We start from the raw sequence: 12832 nt of genomic DNA, 5'->3' as shown, positions 1-12832 counted from the left end.
AGCTGGAATGACAGCCTTTTCCACATTTAACTATGCACTGAAATAGGCAGCTTGCATTCGGTGAGTGGTTTGCTAGACAGTCCTGGGTGGATAGGACCCTGTCATAACTATAGTCATTTAATAAATTCTAGACAGCCAGAGTCTAGACAGCCACTGTCCTGCTTCCAGTATTTTGTGTTTTACCGAGAGCCGTATCTCTTCCTCCAGCCATGTAGTTGGGACTTGGGAACCTTTGGAAGAGTATCACAATCTTTTGCTCTCTGAGCTAGACTCTGCTGATGGCACATCCTGTTCTTTATCAGAAATGCCGCAATATCTAGTAGGTACTTATGAACTCTTCATAAAATAAGGACTGCACTCCTAACAATGTGATCTTAGTGTATATATGCTATATATGTCTGTGTTTTTGTGTATAGCTGCAATACTCACTCATGGGTCACTTTTTGTTGTTGTTTGAACGTAAATAAGATCATGGCTTTTGTCTAGACTTAACCAGCTTGGGACAGAGCCATCCTGGGTGAGCCTGTTAGGTTTGTAGAAACCTTTTGGCTACCCCCTCCCTCCTGAGGCTGGCATTGCACAAGGTGTTTTTGAGCATCCATCTGCTTATACACACCTTTAGCTTCAAAAATAAAACATAATCTCTGAAGAAATGGTGTTCATTTGTGGCAATCCGTGCACTGTTCAGTGCCCTTAAAAGCAACCTGTCCCAGCTGAACCCGAAAAGGAAACAGGAATTTCAGATGAGATGTGAGAACAAGGGGGTACCTTATGCTGCAGACAGCTTAAGTATTAAACACATTTCGTAAGCAAGGAGTGCAGCCAACCCTATCACTACACTTTTATAAAACTGACCTCAGTCAGTCCCTGGTGAGATGTGTCTATGTGACTTGCTCTTGAAGCCGCTGAAGAGAATTTCTTGAAGCCTCTTTTTAAGTTCTTCAGAAGAGAGATGGCACAAACTGGACTTAGGATTTTTCTACTCATAAGTATTTTACTGCTGGATCAGACCATCAGCCAGGCTTCCAAATTCAAAGCCAGGAAGCACAGCAAACGGAGAGTGAAAGGTACTGGGTTTTAATTGGGAGGAGGGATAGAGGCTTATAGACTACCCAAGTTTACTTTGTACTTAACATTGCATGAATCAGAAAGTAGCATTATGCAAATGTTCAATAACAAATGACAGTTGATCCTATCTTATATCTGCCTTTAAAATACTTTTGTGTCAGTTAGTAAAGCCAATACTAATGTGCTGGAATGATTTATAGAAATAGAGTTGTATAGCAGTTATAAATACCTTGCTCTGTTATGCCTATTCATCTCTGTTGACATTATTTAGGGCTCACAGGTACAGCTGAGAGAGAACTCTGGCCAATCATTCCTAGTTACACAGTTATATCAGTAGATCAGAAATTCATGTACACATGATGGAAAAGAACAGAATAAAATATTAAAGCTTCAAGGGTATTGTTCAAATTTTTGTCCATTTCCTAATTTTAACAGAACGTCTGTGTAATATTTGTGGGGTATTACTTTACTTGTGTGAGAAGTATGGTGAAATGGCAAGTCAAACTAATAAAAAGGAATTAGCAGAAAAAGAATAAATTCCCAGAGCAAAGCTTACAAAGCAAATACAAAACCATTGACCGGTGTTTGGAAAAGTCTGTGTATTTAATTTAAAGGCTTATTTCTAATAAAAGTGTATGATGGAGGTTACACTAATGGCAAATATTTAAACTCCTAGTCAGTGGAAAAAAAATACAGCTTTGATAAAGTCATTTTACAACATGATTATACTGCTTTGGAGCTATAAAGTTATATATATTTATTTCTCCCTTTGAATCTCCTTAGTTTTTTTGCTTGATGTCCTAAGGAAATGCTGCTTATAGATTAGTGCTGCCAGCACATTTGTCTGTCAGCTTTCCCTAATAACTTTTGCATTTGAAATAATTTGGCAGAATAATGGAGGTACTAAAGATAAGTTGCCTGATATTGTGAAATTCAGAATGTGGGTGCAAAAAAAAGAGATCTGCATTGTGTGACACTATGGAAAGGTTGTACCAGGAGCTCAGCTGTTCTGCTTTTTGCCTCTTTCAAAGCAGATAGGGAACATGGAGAGGTCACTGTGAATTGGAAATAGGAATCGTAGGGAGGAGCAAGCATGGGCTGGGAGTCCTGCCCTGGGGAGCCAGGGAGTCACGAAGGACAGCTGAGGTCTCCCGCTGACTGAAGGGAATATGCAGAAGGGACAAGCTTTCTGGGGTGCAGCTGGAGGATTAAGTGATGTAACACGGATCTGTAGGAAATGTGGGTTTGTTAGTTCTGCTGCTTGTGAAAGAGCTTATTTATTCCTCATGCTCATTACTGTGGCTTCTGGAAGGTCTGGTTACTGCTGCAATCAAATTGTAATCTTGTGCAATGGAAACGTGTCTGCTAGTTGTTCGATTGCGGTGGGCTAGTATAACGATTAAAGGGAAAAACACGGAAAAGAAGACATGGAAATGGAGTTACTGTGTGCAAATTCGCATCTCTTTTTTTGTCTCACCATCTTGTTGGTACTTTTCTAAGTGTCACAAAATGGTGACTTAGGCTGAATGTGAGTGACTTAAGTTACCAGGCCCTCTCTGTACTGGATGGAAGGCTCCTCATGGGGATAAGAGACTGCAGCTCAGCAAGCCTGTCTGCGTGCATTCAGGCAATGAACTTAGATTATGTCTACGTCCTTCACTGCATTAAAACAAGATTTGTGTATAACTTTTATGCTCACAGAATTAACATTTCTTTGAATAAACACAACTTCTGTCCTGCTGTTATTTTTGTATCAGATACATATATATATGTATACATATATCCACACATCACATTGTACAGGTGCAAAAGTAAATAGGCAAATTTTGCTATAAATTAGATACCAGCAAAATAAATAGTGATTAGTAGCAACAGTTGATGGTTTTGAAATAGTTACCAGGATATGGTCCAACTGAAAATAAGATTAAAAGTATGATGGTAGGGCTTTTTTTTTGTTTGTTTGTTTGTTTGTTTTTTATATATAGTAACCCTACAGAAAACCTTTCATTAAGGAAAACTTTTAAAAAGACAAGATATACCTTAGCAATGCAGAAACCCTACAGCTGTTAACATAAAAAAATAATGTTTTTGCATGCATATCTTCTTATTTCTCTACATTTGTTTTATTTAAGAAAAAGATGACCTAAAGACTCAGATTGACAAGTTGTGGCGAGAAGTAAATGCTCTCAAAGAAATGCAAGCACTTCAAACAGGTAAAGCAGCTCACACTGGTCAGTGGCTTCCAAAAGTTATCATTGCCTTCCTTCTCTCACACTCTTTACTCTCATCCGTTTCTTTAAGGGGATTTGTGACTGAGAAATACATCTCCTTAGAACCATGGTATGACACAGCTATAATGGTAAAACAAGTGTTGAAGAAAGCATTTGGGTAAAATCAAGTATGAACTAATGGTGTCCAAGTGGTGGCTCTTCACTAAGAGCAATAACCATTCTGGAGCAAGGACTGCATTTGTCCTTGCTATGCACAACCCCTGGTTGTGATTCTTGTGCACTTTAGGTATAACCAGAAAAAGGCATTAGGGTTGCTGGGTTTGAAAGTTCAGATGGTCAATGAGTTGGGTCCTCAGCTCGGAAATGAACATGAGCTAACTATCAAGACAAAAATGGTCATGGAAAAGGATGAGAATCTCCAAAAAAAGATAAGCTGAAAGGAGTGAGTCTTCTTAAAGTGTGCAGATTGCAACATCCAAACGTGAATGTTGCCATAAAACTTCTAAGTAGCATTCACTGTGAGTTCAGAAGTATCCTGTATCAATGTGCAGAGTCCTTTAAATATTTCATAGTCAGATGGAAATTTCCAAACAAAATAAGAAGGGTAAATACACCTACTAGACAGTTCTGCTTCTTCACAGCTGTTGACACAAAACTTGGCATTTAAACACGTTCAAGAGGACGCTACAGAGGAAATGAAATAATTCACATGAAATAGAACATATTTTGCTTAGGGATGGTAATATCTGGGTTGTCCTGTTTTGCATTTGGGGTTACACAGAGTTTTTTGAGCTTTATTAAATATTTTTCTTTTAAATTTCTTATAAGAGGACTTTAGAAATTTCTTCAAAGAGGAAACCCATGCTAGACAAATAGCTCTTGTTTAAAAGTAGTTCTTGTATTGCTTCCAGAAGGAGCTTGAGAGTAAGCATGCAGTGGCTTAGAAATGAAACCAGAGCCAGGAGATTTGCTATCGTCAAAACTTATTTTGAGCTGTATTCTAAATTCAGAACCCACATTGTTCAACCGGATTCCAAATTTGGCAAAAAGAGACCTATGACCCCTGTAGCTCTGACTGCATTCATTAATGACTTTATGATATTTCAGAAAGTAGCTTTTTTAGTTTGCAAGCGCTTTCAAGGCATATTATAATCTGATTCCTTCTTTTGCTTGAATTTCCTAGTTCTCCTTTCTGCATACTGTGAAATGTTGCCACATGCCATTTAACAGCACATACTTCCTCCCTAAAGAGGGCTGGTCTCCGTCATTACTGCGTCCTTGTTGAAGTAGATGAGGTCTCTCTGATCTTTCCTATGAATATAAATTTGTTAAAGAATTCAAAATTTAGAAAATATCTTCATTACTTTTCTTTTCTCATTGTCTAGCCTAGCACTTTGAAAGGACAAAGTCTGAAGGATAAGCACTAATATAAAAAGGTTGTCTAGAAAATGCAGCTAAGAAATGCAATGACAACTGCAACTAGAAATACTGAAAAAGTTGAGACATAGGATATGGTCCAAAGTGGCTTTCAATATTCCATTGATCAGATACATAATTGCCTTTTAATTTATTCTATTATTATTATTATTTTTTTAACTAGAACAGATGACAGGAATTAGAAACAGACTATAGAAAACATCAGGACAGAAGATGTTCATCTTATTTCATGACATTTCTAATATAAGTACAAGATGATTTTAAGCAATAAATGAAATGAGCTGGAAGTAGTCAGATGCAGATTCTAAAAATAACTATCACACTATTTTATTCAAGTCCTTTGCTACTTTCCTCAACTCAGAAGCAACTTTCCTTTGAGAACAGTTCTCTCGTAATTTTTCTTGTGAGAGTCTTTTTTTTCACATACCTGCATTAGGAGAGCTGGAGAGTGAAGCTTAAGGATTGACTCCCGCAAGCCTGCCCAGACTGGAAGAACTCTGACAGTGGTTCTGCAAGGCAATTTCAGTCACAGAGCAGATGCCAAAGTCATGTTCTAGTACACTTGTAGTTTACATCAACACTTCCCTGATATGTTCCAGTAGAACTAAAACCAAACAGATTTATAAATGCAAATGTTTATATTACTTGGTTCAGATTGTCACGCAAACTCAGTGGTGAGTGTGCTCTAGCTTTTCAAAAAGTTTTTATAGATTTAAGTCACTTTACCTCATTTCAATTTAGATTTTGAAGGGACAGATCTTTAGAAAATGATCATTTTAGGAAACATCATTCAAAGCTCTTTCTTTTTACTGAACTTGCAAACCAATATCTGTTCACAGTCTGTCTTCGTGGGACAAAGGCCCATAAGAAGTGCTACCTCATATCAGAAGGCATCAAGCATTTTCATGAAGCCAATGAAGACTGCATAGCCAAGGGAGGGACACTGGCTATCCCAAGGAATAGCGATGAAACAAATACTCTTCAAGACTACGGCAAGAAAAGCATGCCTGGAGTGTCTGAGTTTTGGCTGGGTGTCAATGACATGGTAAATGAAGGGAAGTTTGTTGATGTCAATGGCATGGCTCTACAGTACTTCAACTGGGATCGAGCCCAACCAAATGGGGGGAAGCGTGAAAATTGTGTCTTTTTTTCATCACAAGGCAAGTGGGTGGATGAAGTCTGCCGTACTGCCAAAAGATATATCTGTGAATTTCTGATCCCATAATTCCATACACAAATGACCACGACCATGTTTTGGGTTATTAATATGCAGTTTTGCTTGTTAGTAGCCCCTCCCACTTAGACAGTGGTGAATTAAAAGTATCCATCTCCTGCCTTGTACTCACTCTTTCCTGAAACAGGGTTTTCCTTTATTAATTTATTTTCTATTCAGATGCTTAAAATGTTATATTTAGTGAGTGCTCTCAGCATGTACAGGAATATATATTATGTTTTGATCTATACTGTATCATATTTTGCCATATTATTTCAGCCTGATGTTCGGGTTGCTGGAATTCACCTCTGTTTCTGAACTTTGTATGTCCATGGTAGGAGGGTATTTGCTTGGTCTCAGATCTCTAATTTATTGGAAATTTACAGAAGGTTGCCACATGGGGCCATGTGCTAATAGAAGATGAAGGGGTCCTCTTAGCCCCAGCGTGTAAGGAGGACTCTGGCATAATGTAAGCTCCTGTGAAAAATGGCCATCATCCTTATGGAGTTTAACAGGAAAGATCTGTGACCAAGTTTTACCTATGGGTTAAGAAAGTTAAACAAAATGAAAACCTGATATTAATTTTTAAACTACATGGAGTAAAAAGCGATACACTGCTAGAAAATGGAGGAAATAGCTGTTCTAAACATCAGTTAGTCTAAATATGTTTGCTTCTAAATGTCTCAATTATGGTTAGATATTAGATGTTATTTAGAAGACTCCCGTAGAAGAAAGTGACCTGGGACTAGATCATACCTCTAGGATGTAATGCCTTAGTAATGCCTTAGTAAGATGTGCAAAAGCCTCTCCTGCAGGATCAGAAGGAGGCTTTATAATTCAGACTGTAACACTGTGTGAATGCATGAACAGAGGGGAAGGGTTCCTCTCTCTCCATATTGCAGGTAGCATGCCTGACTGGCACAAAGGAATGGGGCCAAACCATCGCTCATTTGGCCACATGTAAATTCTTCAGTTTAACACCCAACATTTGAAAATGAAGTAAAATATGCTGGTTGTTCTTTTGCTGTTCTTAACATCTCAATATAGATTTGCCTTCATGTTAGAAACTGCAGTTTCTCTGTTGTGTAAGGGAATTTCAGTTAATGATTTAAATATATTGTTGCTTGAAGGCTATTTTCTACTTTTTCTCTTTTAATTGTGCAGATTTTCTTAATTTGTGCAATAAATGTGCAATTACTGGTATTTAAATGTAGTAGTGTTTTTGAAAGCTTAAGCATCCACTCAAAGGCCATTCTTCCTAGTGCTTTTTTGAGGATTCAAAAGATCTTTGGGCAAATTATACTGAGGTTTTCTTTACTCATGTACCAACAAAATTTAGGTCCCTATATGCATAAGTGCTGTATGAGATGCAAACACTCTGTACCACTGTAATACATGTTGTAATTAATTCAATTTTCCAGCACTTTATTAATTTGTAAAATAGGTCTAATTCTGACTTCTCTTACTTGGCTTCTGAGTTAAAGTAAAGGAGCAAGAAGTCCCCGGATATCCCGATTTTTCTCTCAAAATCTACCAATCTTTACTGAGGTTGGGAAGCAATACTCCCTTTACCTACATTTTAACACAATTAAGAGTTTGGCTTGTCTGAAATAGGTCAGTATCTGAGCATATCCCTACAGCTACAGTCAAATTAACAATTCATTGCAAATTCAAGAACCCATTTACAATAAACCACTATCAAACTGTGATGAGTCTATAAAATTTATATCCTGTTTTCTTCAATCTACTTCAGCCAAGTTTCTAAAATTGCAGGCAGGAGATGAAAACAGTTATAGATGTTATTGGTAGACATTTATCAATTATTTTTCCTCTCTCATGATAATGCAGGGTATTGCCTGTCTTTTCCATTCCAAGCAGATTAGGTTCCCTTCTCTACCTGGTCTCCTGCAATTAGTTTCTGAAATCCTTTCAGGTCTCTTGGTGATGTTTTCCTAGCAAAATCCATCCCTGAGTTCCTCAACCCTAGAGAGGCTGCACCTGGTTGTGCTCCAGGGACCCCTGCTCCCCATTACAGGCGTGCACAGCTGGCCAAAGGGAATTAAGAGCCATAAGTCCCCGCTCGCGATTCCTGAGAGTTAACAGCCTCCATTAGCTGACGGTCCTCGCTAAGTGCAGTGTTGTTACTCTGCCCTGCAGATGGGGACAGCATCAGGGCGGGGGCGGTTACGTGGCGATTCCCCATTTCCATACTGGCTTGTCATCACCATTCAGTTGGGAATTACCTGGGTGGCCGGGAATTCAGCAGGACACGACAGCAACTTTCAGGCAAACCAACCACAGAAAAAGCTCCAACACTCCCACCTAGTGGTACAACAGCAGAATGAAGACCCTACAAAGTTTGAAGTGTCATTTAAGTGCTACTACCGTAGAAAATGCTGCTTCTAGTTCCTACCAATTATTTCCTAAAGGAAAAGTGCAGTGTAACTTGTCCAAGCCCATACTAGTGTGTTAGCAAGAAAACTACAAATTTTTGAAAGCCTTCATACTAATTTTCTGAAGTGTTTAACATTCAGCAGCGAAACATAACATTCTTTCTGTGTTTGATGACAAGTATTAGCAAACATTCATTTTAGGCAGAAAAAAAATATATATATTTAACTCAAAGTATTTCATGGACTCTCTCTTGGTAGATCAAGCAGTCATTGTGATACAAAAACATACAAACAAACAGAAAACCCTCAGGAACTGGGCCCTGACTATACAAAAATTAAAAAAATCGAATCCTAAAACCAACCCTAAAACTGCATCATCATGACAAGTCAAATATTACGTGATTTTTCTCCCCACTTATTTTGCGCTTACATTTGCCCTCATACACTTCACCTTATCTGCCTGTGGATTTCCCTGCTCCTCTGTCTCATCCCAAGGGAAGTTTCACTCCAACCTTCCTGCCCCAAATGCAGCCCAAGCCGGGACACTGCTGTAAGCCCCCCCGGACCCTCCCGGCCGCTGTCCGCCCGCGGCCGGTGCTGAAGCAGGAGCGGGGCCGGGCAGCGGGCACTGGGCAGCGCCTCTCGTCGCCGGCTGTCCCAGGGCGCTCCCTGAAGAGGGGTTCTCACGACAAAGGCTCCGTGGAGATCCGTCCCGAGCTCCTCTGAGAGCAGGGCAGCTGGACTCCCTCTGGAGTCCCTACTCTCCAGCCCCTCAGGGAGGGTTGCAAGTCCTGCGCAGTGCCGGTTTCTCATGTTTGAAATACGGAGGATTTTAGGTTACTGTCTAGACTTACAGTCTAGATAGTCAGAAGGCAGATTATCTTCCCCATTTTACATAGGGGAAGATGAAGCATTAAAAAGTAAAGGATTGAAATAAAGCATTGCTGAACAAGGAACAGAAAATGAAACCTTCTGCACCCAGTATCTGAGCCATTAGGCTATCTTCCTTCCCCAAGAACCAGATCCAGTGGGTGAGAAGAATTATAACACACGTGTACCTCCATCCTGAGTGCAGCGGTTGAGTGTGCATGTGTGGGAGCGGTGGCTGAAGGATCCAGGTGCCAGACTACCAAGATGGCAGCTGAGTGAGGAGGGCAAAGACAGCTCCTGCCAGAGCTACCATCTTCTGACAGAGACCCTGAACTTCCCTCCTATGAAAAAGCCCACACCAAGTCAACTTCATTTGGGACTCTTGGGTCAGATAATGCTATGCCCAGCATTCAGTTGACAAGTATTGTATTGCATATTTACTCCGGTACATCTAGAGTAATTATATGAGAGCAATTATATGAGATTAATGAAGTGAATGGGTTCCTGTTGAACTGCTCTATGAATCTAACATACCGTTAAACAAATTATCATCTTACATAGTTAGCTGAGCACTCAGTCTGAGCTAGCTAATGCATTGTAAAAAATACCAAGATTAAAAGCACAAAACAAACTGTGGCTAGTATCTAATTAAGCAAGGAACAATATGGTGAAGTAGAAGCATGGATAGTGCATGTGAATTTATTTTAGGAAACCTGTCCAAATTTGACAAGGCACTATTTCAGTTAATTTCCTTGTAGTCTGCTGAAGACTGAGATATCTGTCTCAGTTCAAATGCATTGTGTAGTGTATATTTACAGTGTTATAATTTTAATTGATTAGAAAAATGGAAAGAAAACAACTTCTGTTCCTACTGCAATTATATATTTCATATACGCTACACAAAGTTAAACTATTTCATATAAGAATATGGCTACTGCAAAGTTTTCAGACTGATAGGCATAATTATGTGGATACACTAGATGAGAAACAGCTCCCTCTGTTCTGAGTGCCAAGGTCAGAGGTTCAAACATTATCTTCAGAGATGTTTACTCTTACCTAAATTTATCTTGGCTTTGGGGTTATTGACATTATCAGCCCACTTTTGTTATTATAGTTAAAAATGCAAATAGATGAGTTTTGAGCTTTAGCAGTGGCAGGTATCATTAATTTTCAGTTAGTAAATGACAGGAGTAAAGCAAATAGATTTCTCTGCTACTTTCATTCCACCTGATTAGAAGTTACAACCAAGTTAAAGCCACAACAAACCTAACTGAATAAATATATGCCTCAGAAATACAGTAAAACATTGAAGACAAACTGGTATTGCCAGCACGTTTTTTTCTGAGCCTTCAACTCAAAAAAAAAAAAAAAAGGAAGAAAAAAAGAAATAGAACTCTAAAATGTTTTGGTGATGCTGGTATTATTTGTTTGGAAAAATATGACAGTTTTTTCATAGAAGTCTCTGAGCAGATAAATCTTTTTGAGGGGCATGAGCACAAGTTGCCTCACTGGCCTCAAGAGCAGTATGTAGACCACTTGCTGGTAAGTAATCCAAGAACAGATGAAAGGCGGCCAAACCCATCATTTACCCTCTGTGAATTAAGAATTCTGCTGTAGGTTGTTTATGATACAGATGAGATGTTTCTAGGAAAGTTCCAGCCACGCGTCCTGCTAACCCCCTAGTCTGTTGCTGCAATAAAGTCTGGGAATTCTTGGAAGCAACCTGTCCCTGGTATATTCCACACCAATCATGTAACATTGCGAATTGCAAATTTGTAAAATCTGGTCATCTCTATAAGGCTGTTCTGCAGTAAAAGGAGTAAGAATTATGAAAGGAATTAGCAGCTTCCAGTGAACAAAAAGATATGGTGCAAAAGTATATCTATGAAACAACAATTGACTGAAAACAGAAGTAAGAAGAAAGGAATTGAATATACCCTCTGAATATATCTGTGAATATACCTTTTCCTGCTGTCGTGTGAGAGATTCTCAATATACACTAAGGACAGACATTATCACATTATCTTCTTAATTTCATTTTTATATGTTGAATCTATAAAGCTGTCTGAAGTTTGTGCTTTATAAGGTTATGACCTGACTGACCCCACTGGAACTGTACTGATTTATACCAGCTAAGGAGTGAGCCTGAAGACTGGGGGAAATTGCCATGTGTTCACTGCCGTTGCTTTCACACTAGTGTGTACATACAGCTTTCAAAATTGTTTAACTATTATTTTATTTCATAACATTGTAAAATGCTGAACTGTTAAGATTATTTTGAATCCTTGCAGTTTTACATATAAAAACCAAACACTGCTTACCAGTGTAGACATTTCTAATATCTTATCAGAAGTCTCCACATCTGCTTTCTTATATAACTCTTCTATTAAAGCTGTTTTTTAATAGTCCAACAACATATGTGTATCAATTTCAGGTGCACTAGAACAATAAACACTGAAAACTAACACACATGGTATCATCATACATATTATCTGCAACCATCTGATATGCTCTTTTGCTGATTAAAACACAGCATTTGCCGAGAATATTACTTACGAAAAATCACTGTTGCAACACTTAAAGATCTTTCTAAAGAATAGGCTTGAGTGTTTAGTCTGGACATGGAATCTTTCAAACAAAGTGTAACGTTTTTGCTCATGTTTTCTTGTAACTTATTCCTAATGAGTTTAACAGGGAGAGGACTACATTTTCACAGGTTGTTTTGCTGGTATATACATTATAAAAAATGTGAACTATTTTATGCATTTTCCCTAGCATATGTAAAAAAGACCATATGAATATCCTTTTAAAATTAGGTTTTAGATGATTTTGTAAGGAAGCATTTATCTTGTGGCCGGAAAAACAGCAACAACAACAATAAAACAAAAGAAAACACCCTTGTGGCAGTGGATAGATCTTGTGGAGAATCCAGTTCAGTTCTTGGATTCATCCCAGATTACATTGTGAAATCCTGTAATGTACAAGGAGCAAAGGCAGCTTTTGAGATCAGAGATAATAAAGAAAACAGCTTTGGCTTTCTCTTATATACTATCCTCTGCTCTAGAGACACCCTGATAAATGGAAGTGAATGGGATTTTATGGATTTTATAAGCATTTGAATCTTTCTAAACTTTCGTTTGCACATCAGTGTATTGTTTCCTACAATATTTTTGCCAATACGTGGCAATTAAGTAACATCCACTGCATCTTGCTGGCATAGCAGAAACACTGGGAGACTTAATGAAGTCCTTACCCATCAGAAGGAAAGCCTTTCTGCCTTTTTTCAGAATTTTTAAATACAGGTTTTTCAATCTTCATTAGATGCCCTACTGAAACTCTATATTCTACTAGTATTAAGTTAAAGCCAGATCATCTCTTAGGGAATATAAACTGTATCTGCATGTGTGTGTGTACAGAAATGTTCAGTAATGCCAAAGACCGGAATCTAAGTCTAAAAGCAGGCTTCTAGTAAGTGTTAATGAAGAAACTGTTAATAGCACCTTACATGAGCAGTACAATACATCACAGTGTCTCCACCTGGAGCACTGATGGCTTGCCAGACAAGGTAGCTTGCAAAACATTCCCTCTGCCTTCCAAAAAACAGTCTCATAAGCAATCCT

The 12832-nt window shown here is 38.5% G+C and overlaps 1 protein-coding gene across 1 annotated transcript; it reads left to right on the top strand.

Moving 5' to 3' along the window:
• Nucleotides 1–858: 858 nt before the first annotated feature.
• Nucleotides 859–7155, top strand: CLEC3A (C-type lectin domain family 3 member A). Its single transcript, XM_035543455.2, has 3 exons — nt 859–1067; nt 3201–3281; nt 5576–7155. Exons 1-3 carry the CDS (start codon nt 953–955, stop codon nt 5959–5961), a joined length of 582 nt encoding a protein of 193 aa, XP_035399348.1. The 5' UTR covers nt 859–952; the 3' UTR covers nt 5962–7155.
• Nucleotides 7156–12832: the final 5677 nt, after the last annotated feature.

This window comes from Cygnus atratus, chromosome 12 (assembly GCF_013377495.2).
Source record: "Cygnus atratus isolate AKBS03 ecotype Queensland, Australia chromosome 12, CAtr_DNAZoo_HiC_assembly, whole genome shotgun sequence".
Lineage (NCBI taxonomy): Eukaryota > Metazoa > Chordata > Aves > Anseriformes > Anatidae > Cygnus > Cygnus atratus.
The sequence above is the reverse complement of the archived record's forward strand: the minus strand, read 5'-3'. Positions and strand labels throughout refer to the sequence as shown.

Excerpts from the sequence above, each read along its gene's own strand:
- CLEC3A (XM_035543455.2), top strand. The coding sequence starts at position 953 with ATGGCACAAACTGGACTTAGGATTTTTCTACTCATAAGTATTTTACTG. Across the intron at positions 1,068-3,200 it reads CAGCAAACGGAGAGTGAAAG|AAAAAGATGACCTAAAGACT; the intron begins GTACTGGGTTTT and ends GTTTTATTTAAG. Across the intron at positions 3,282-5,575 it reads AATGCAAGCACTTCAAACAG|TCTGTCTTCGTGGGACAAAG; the intron begins GTAAAGCAGCTC and ends ATCTGTTCACAG.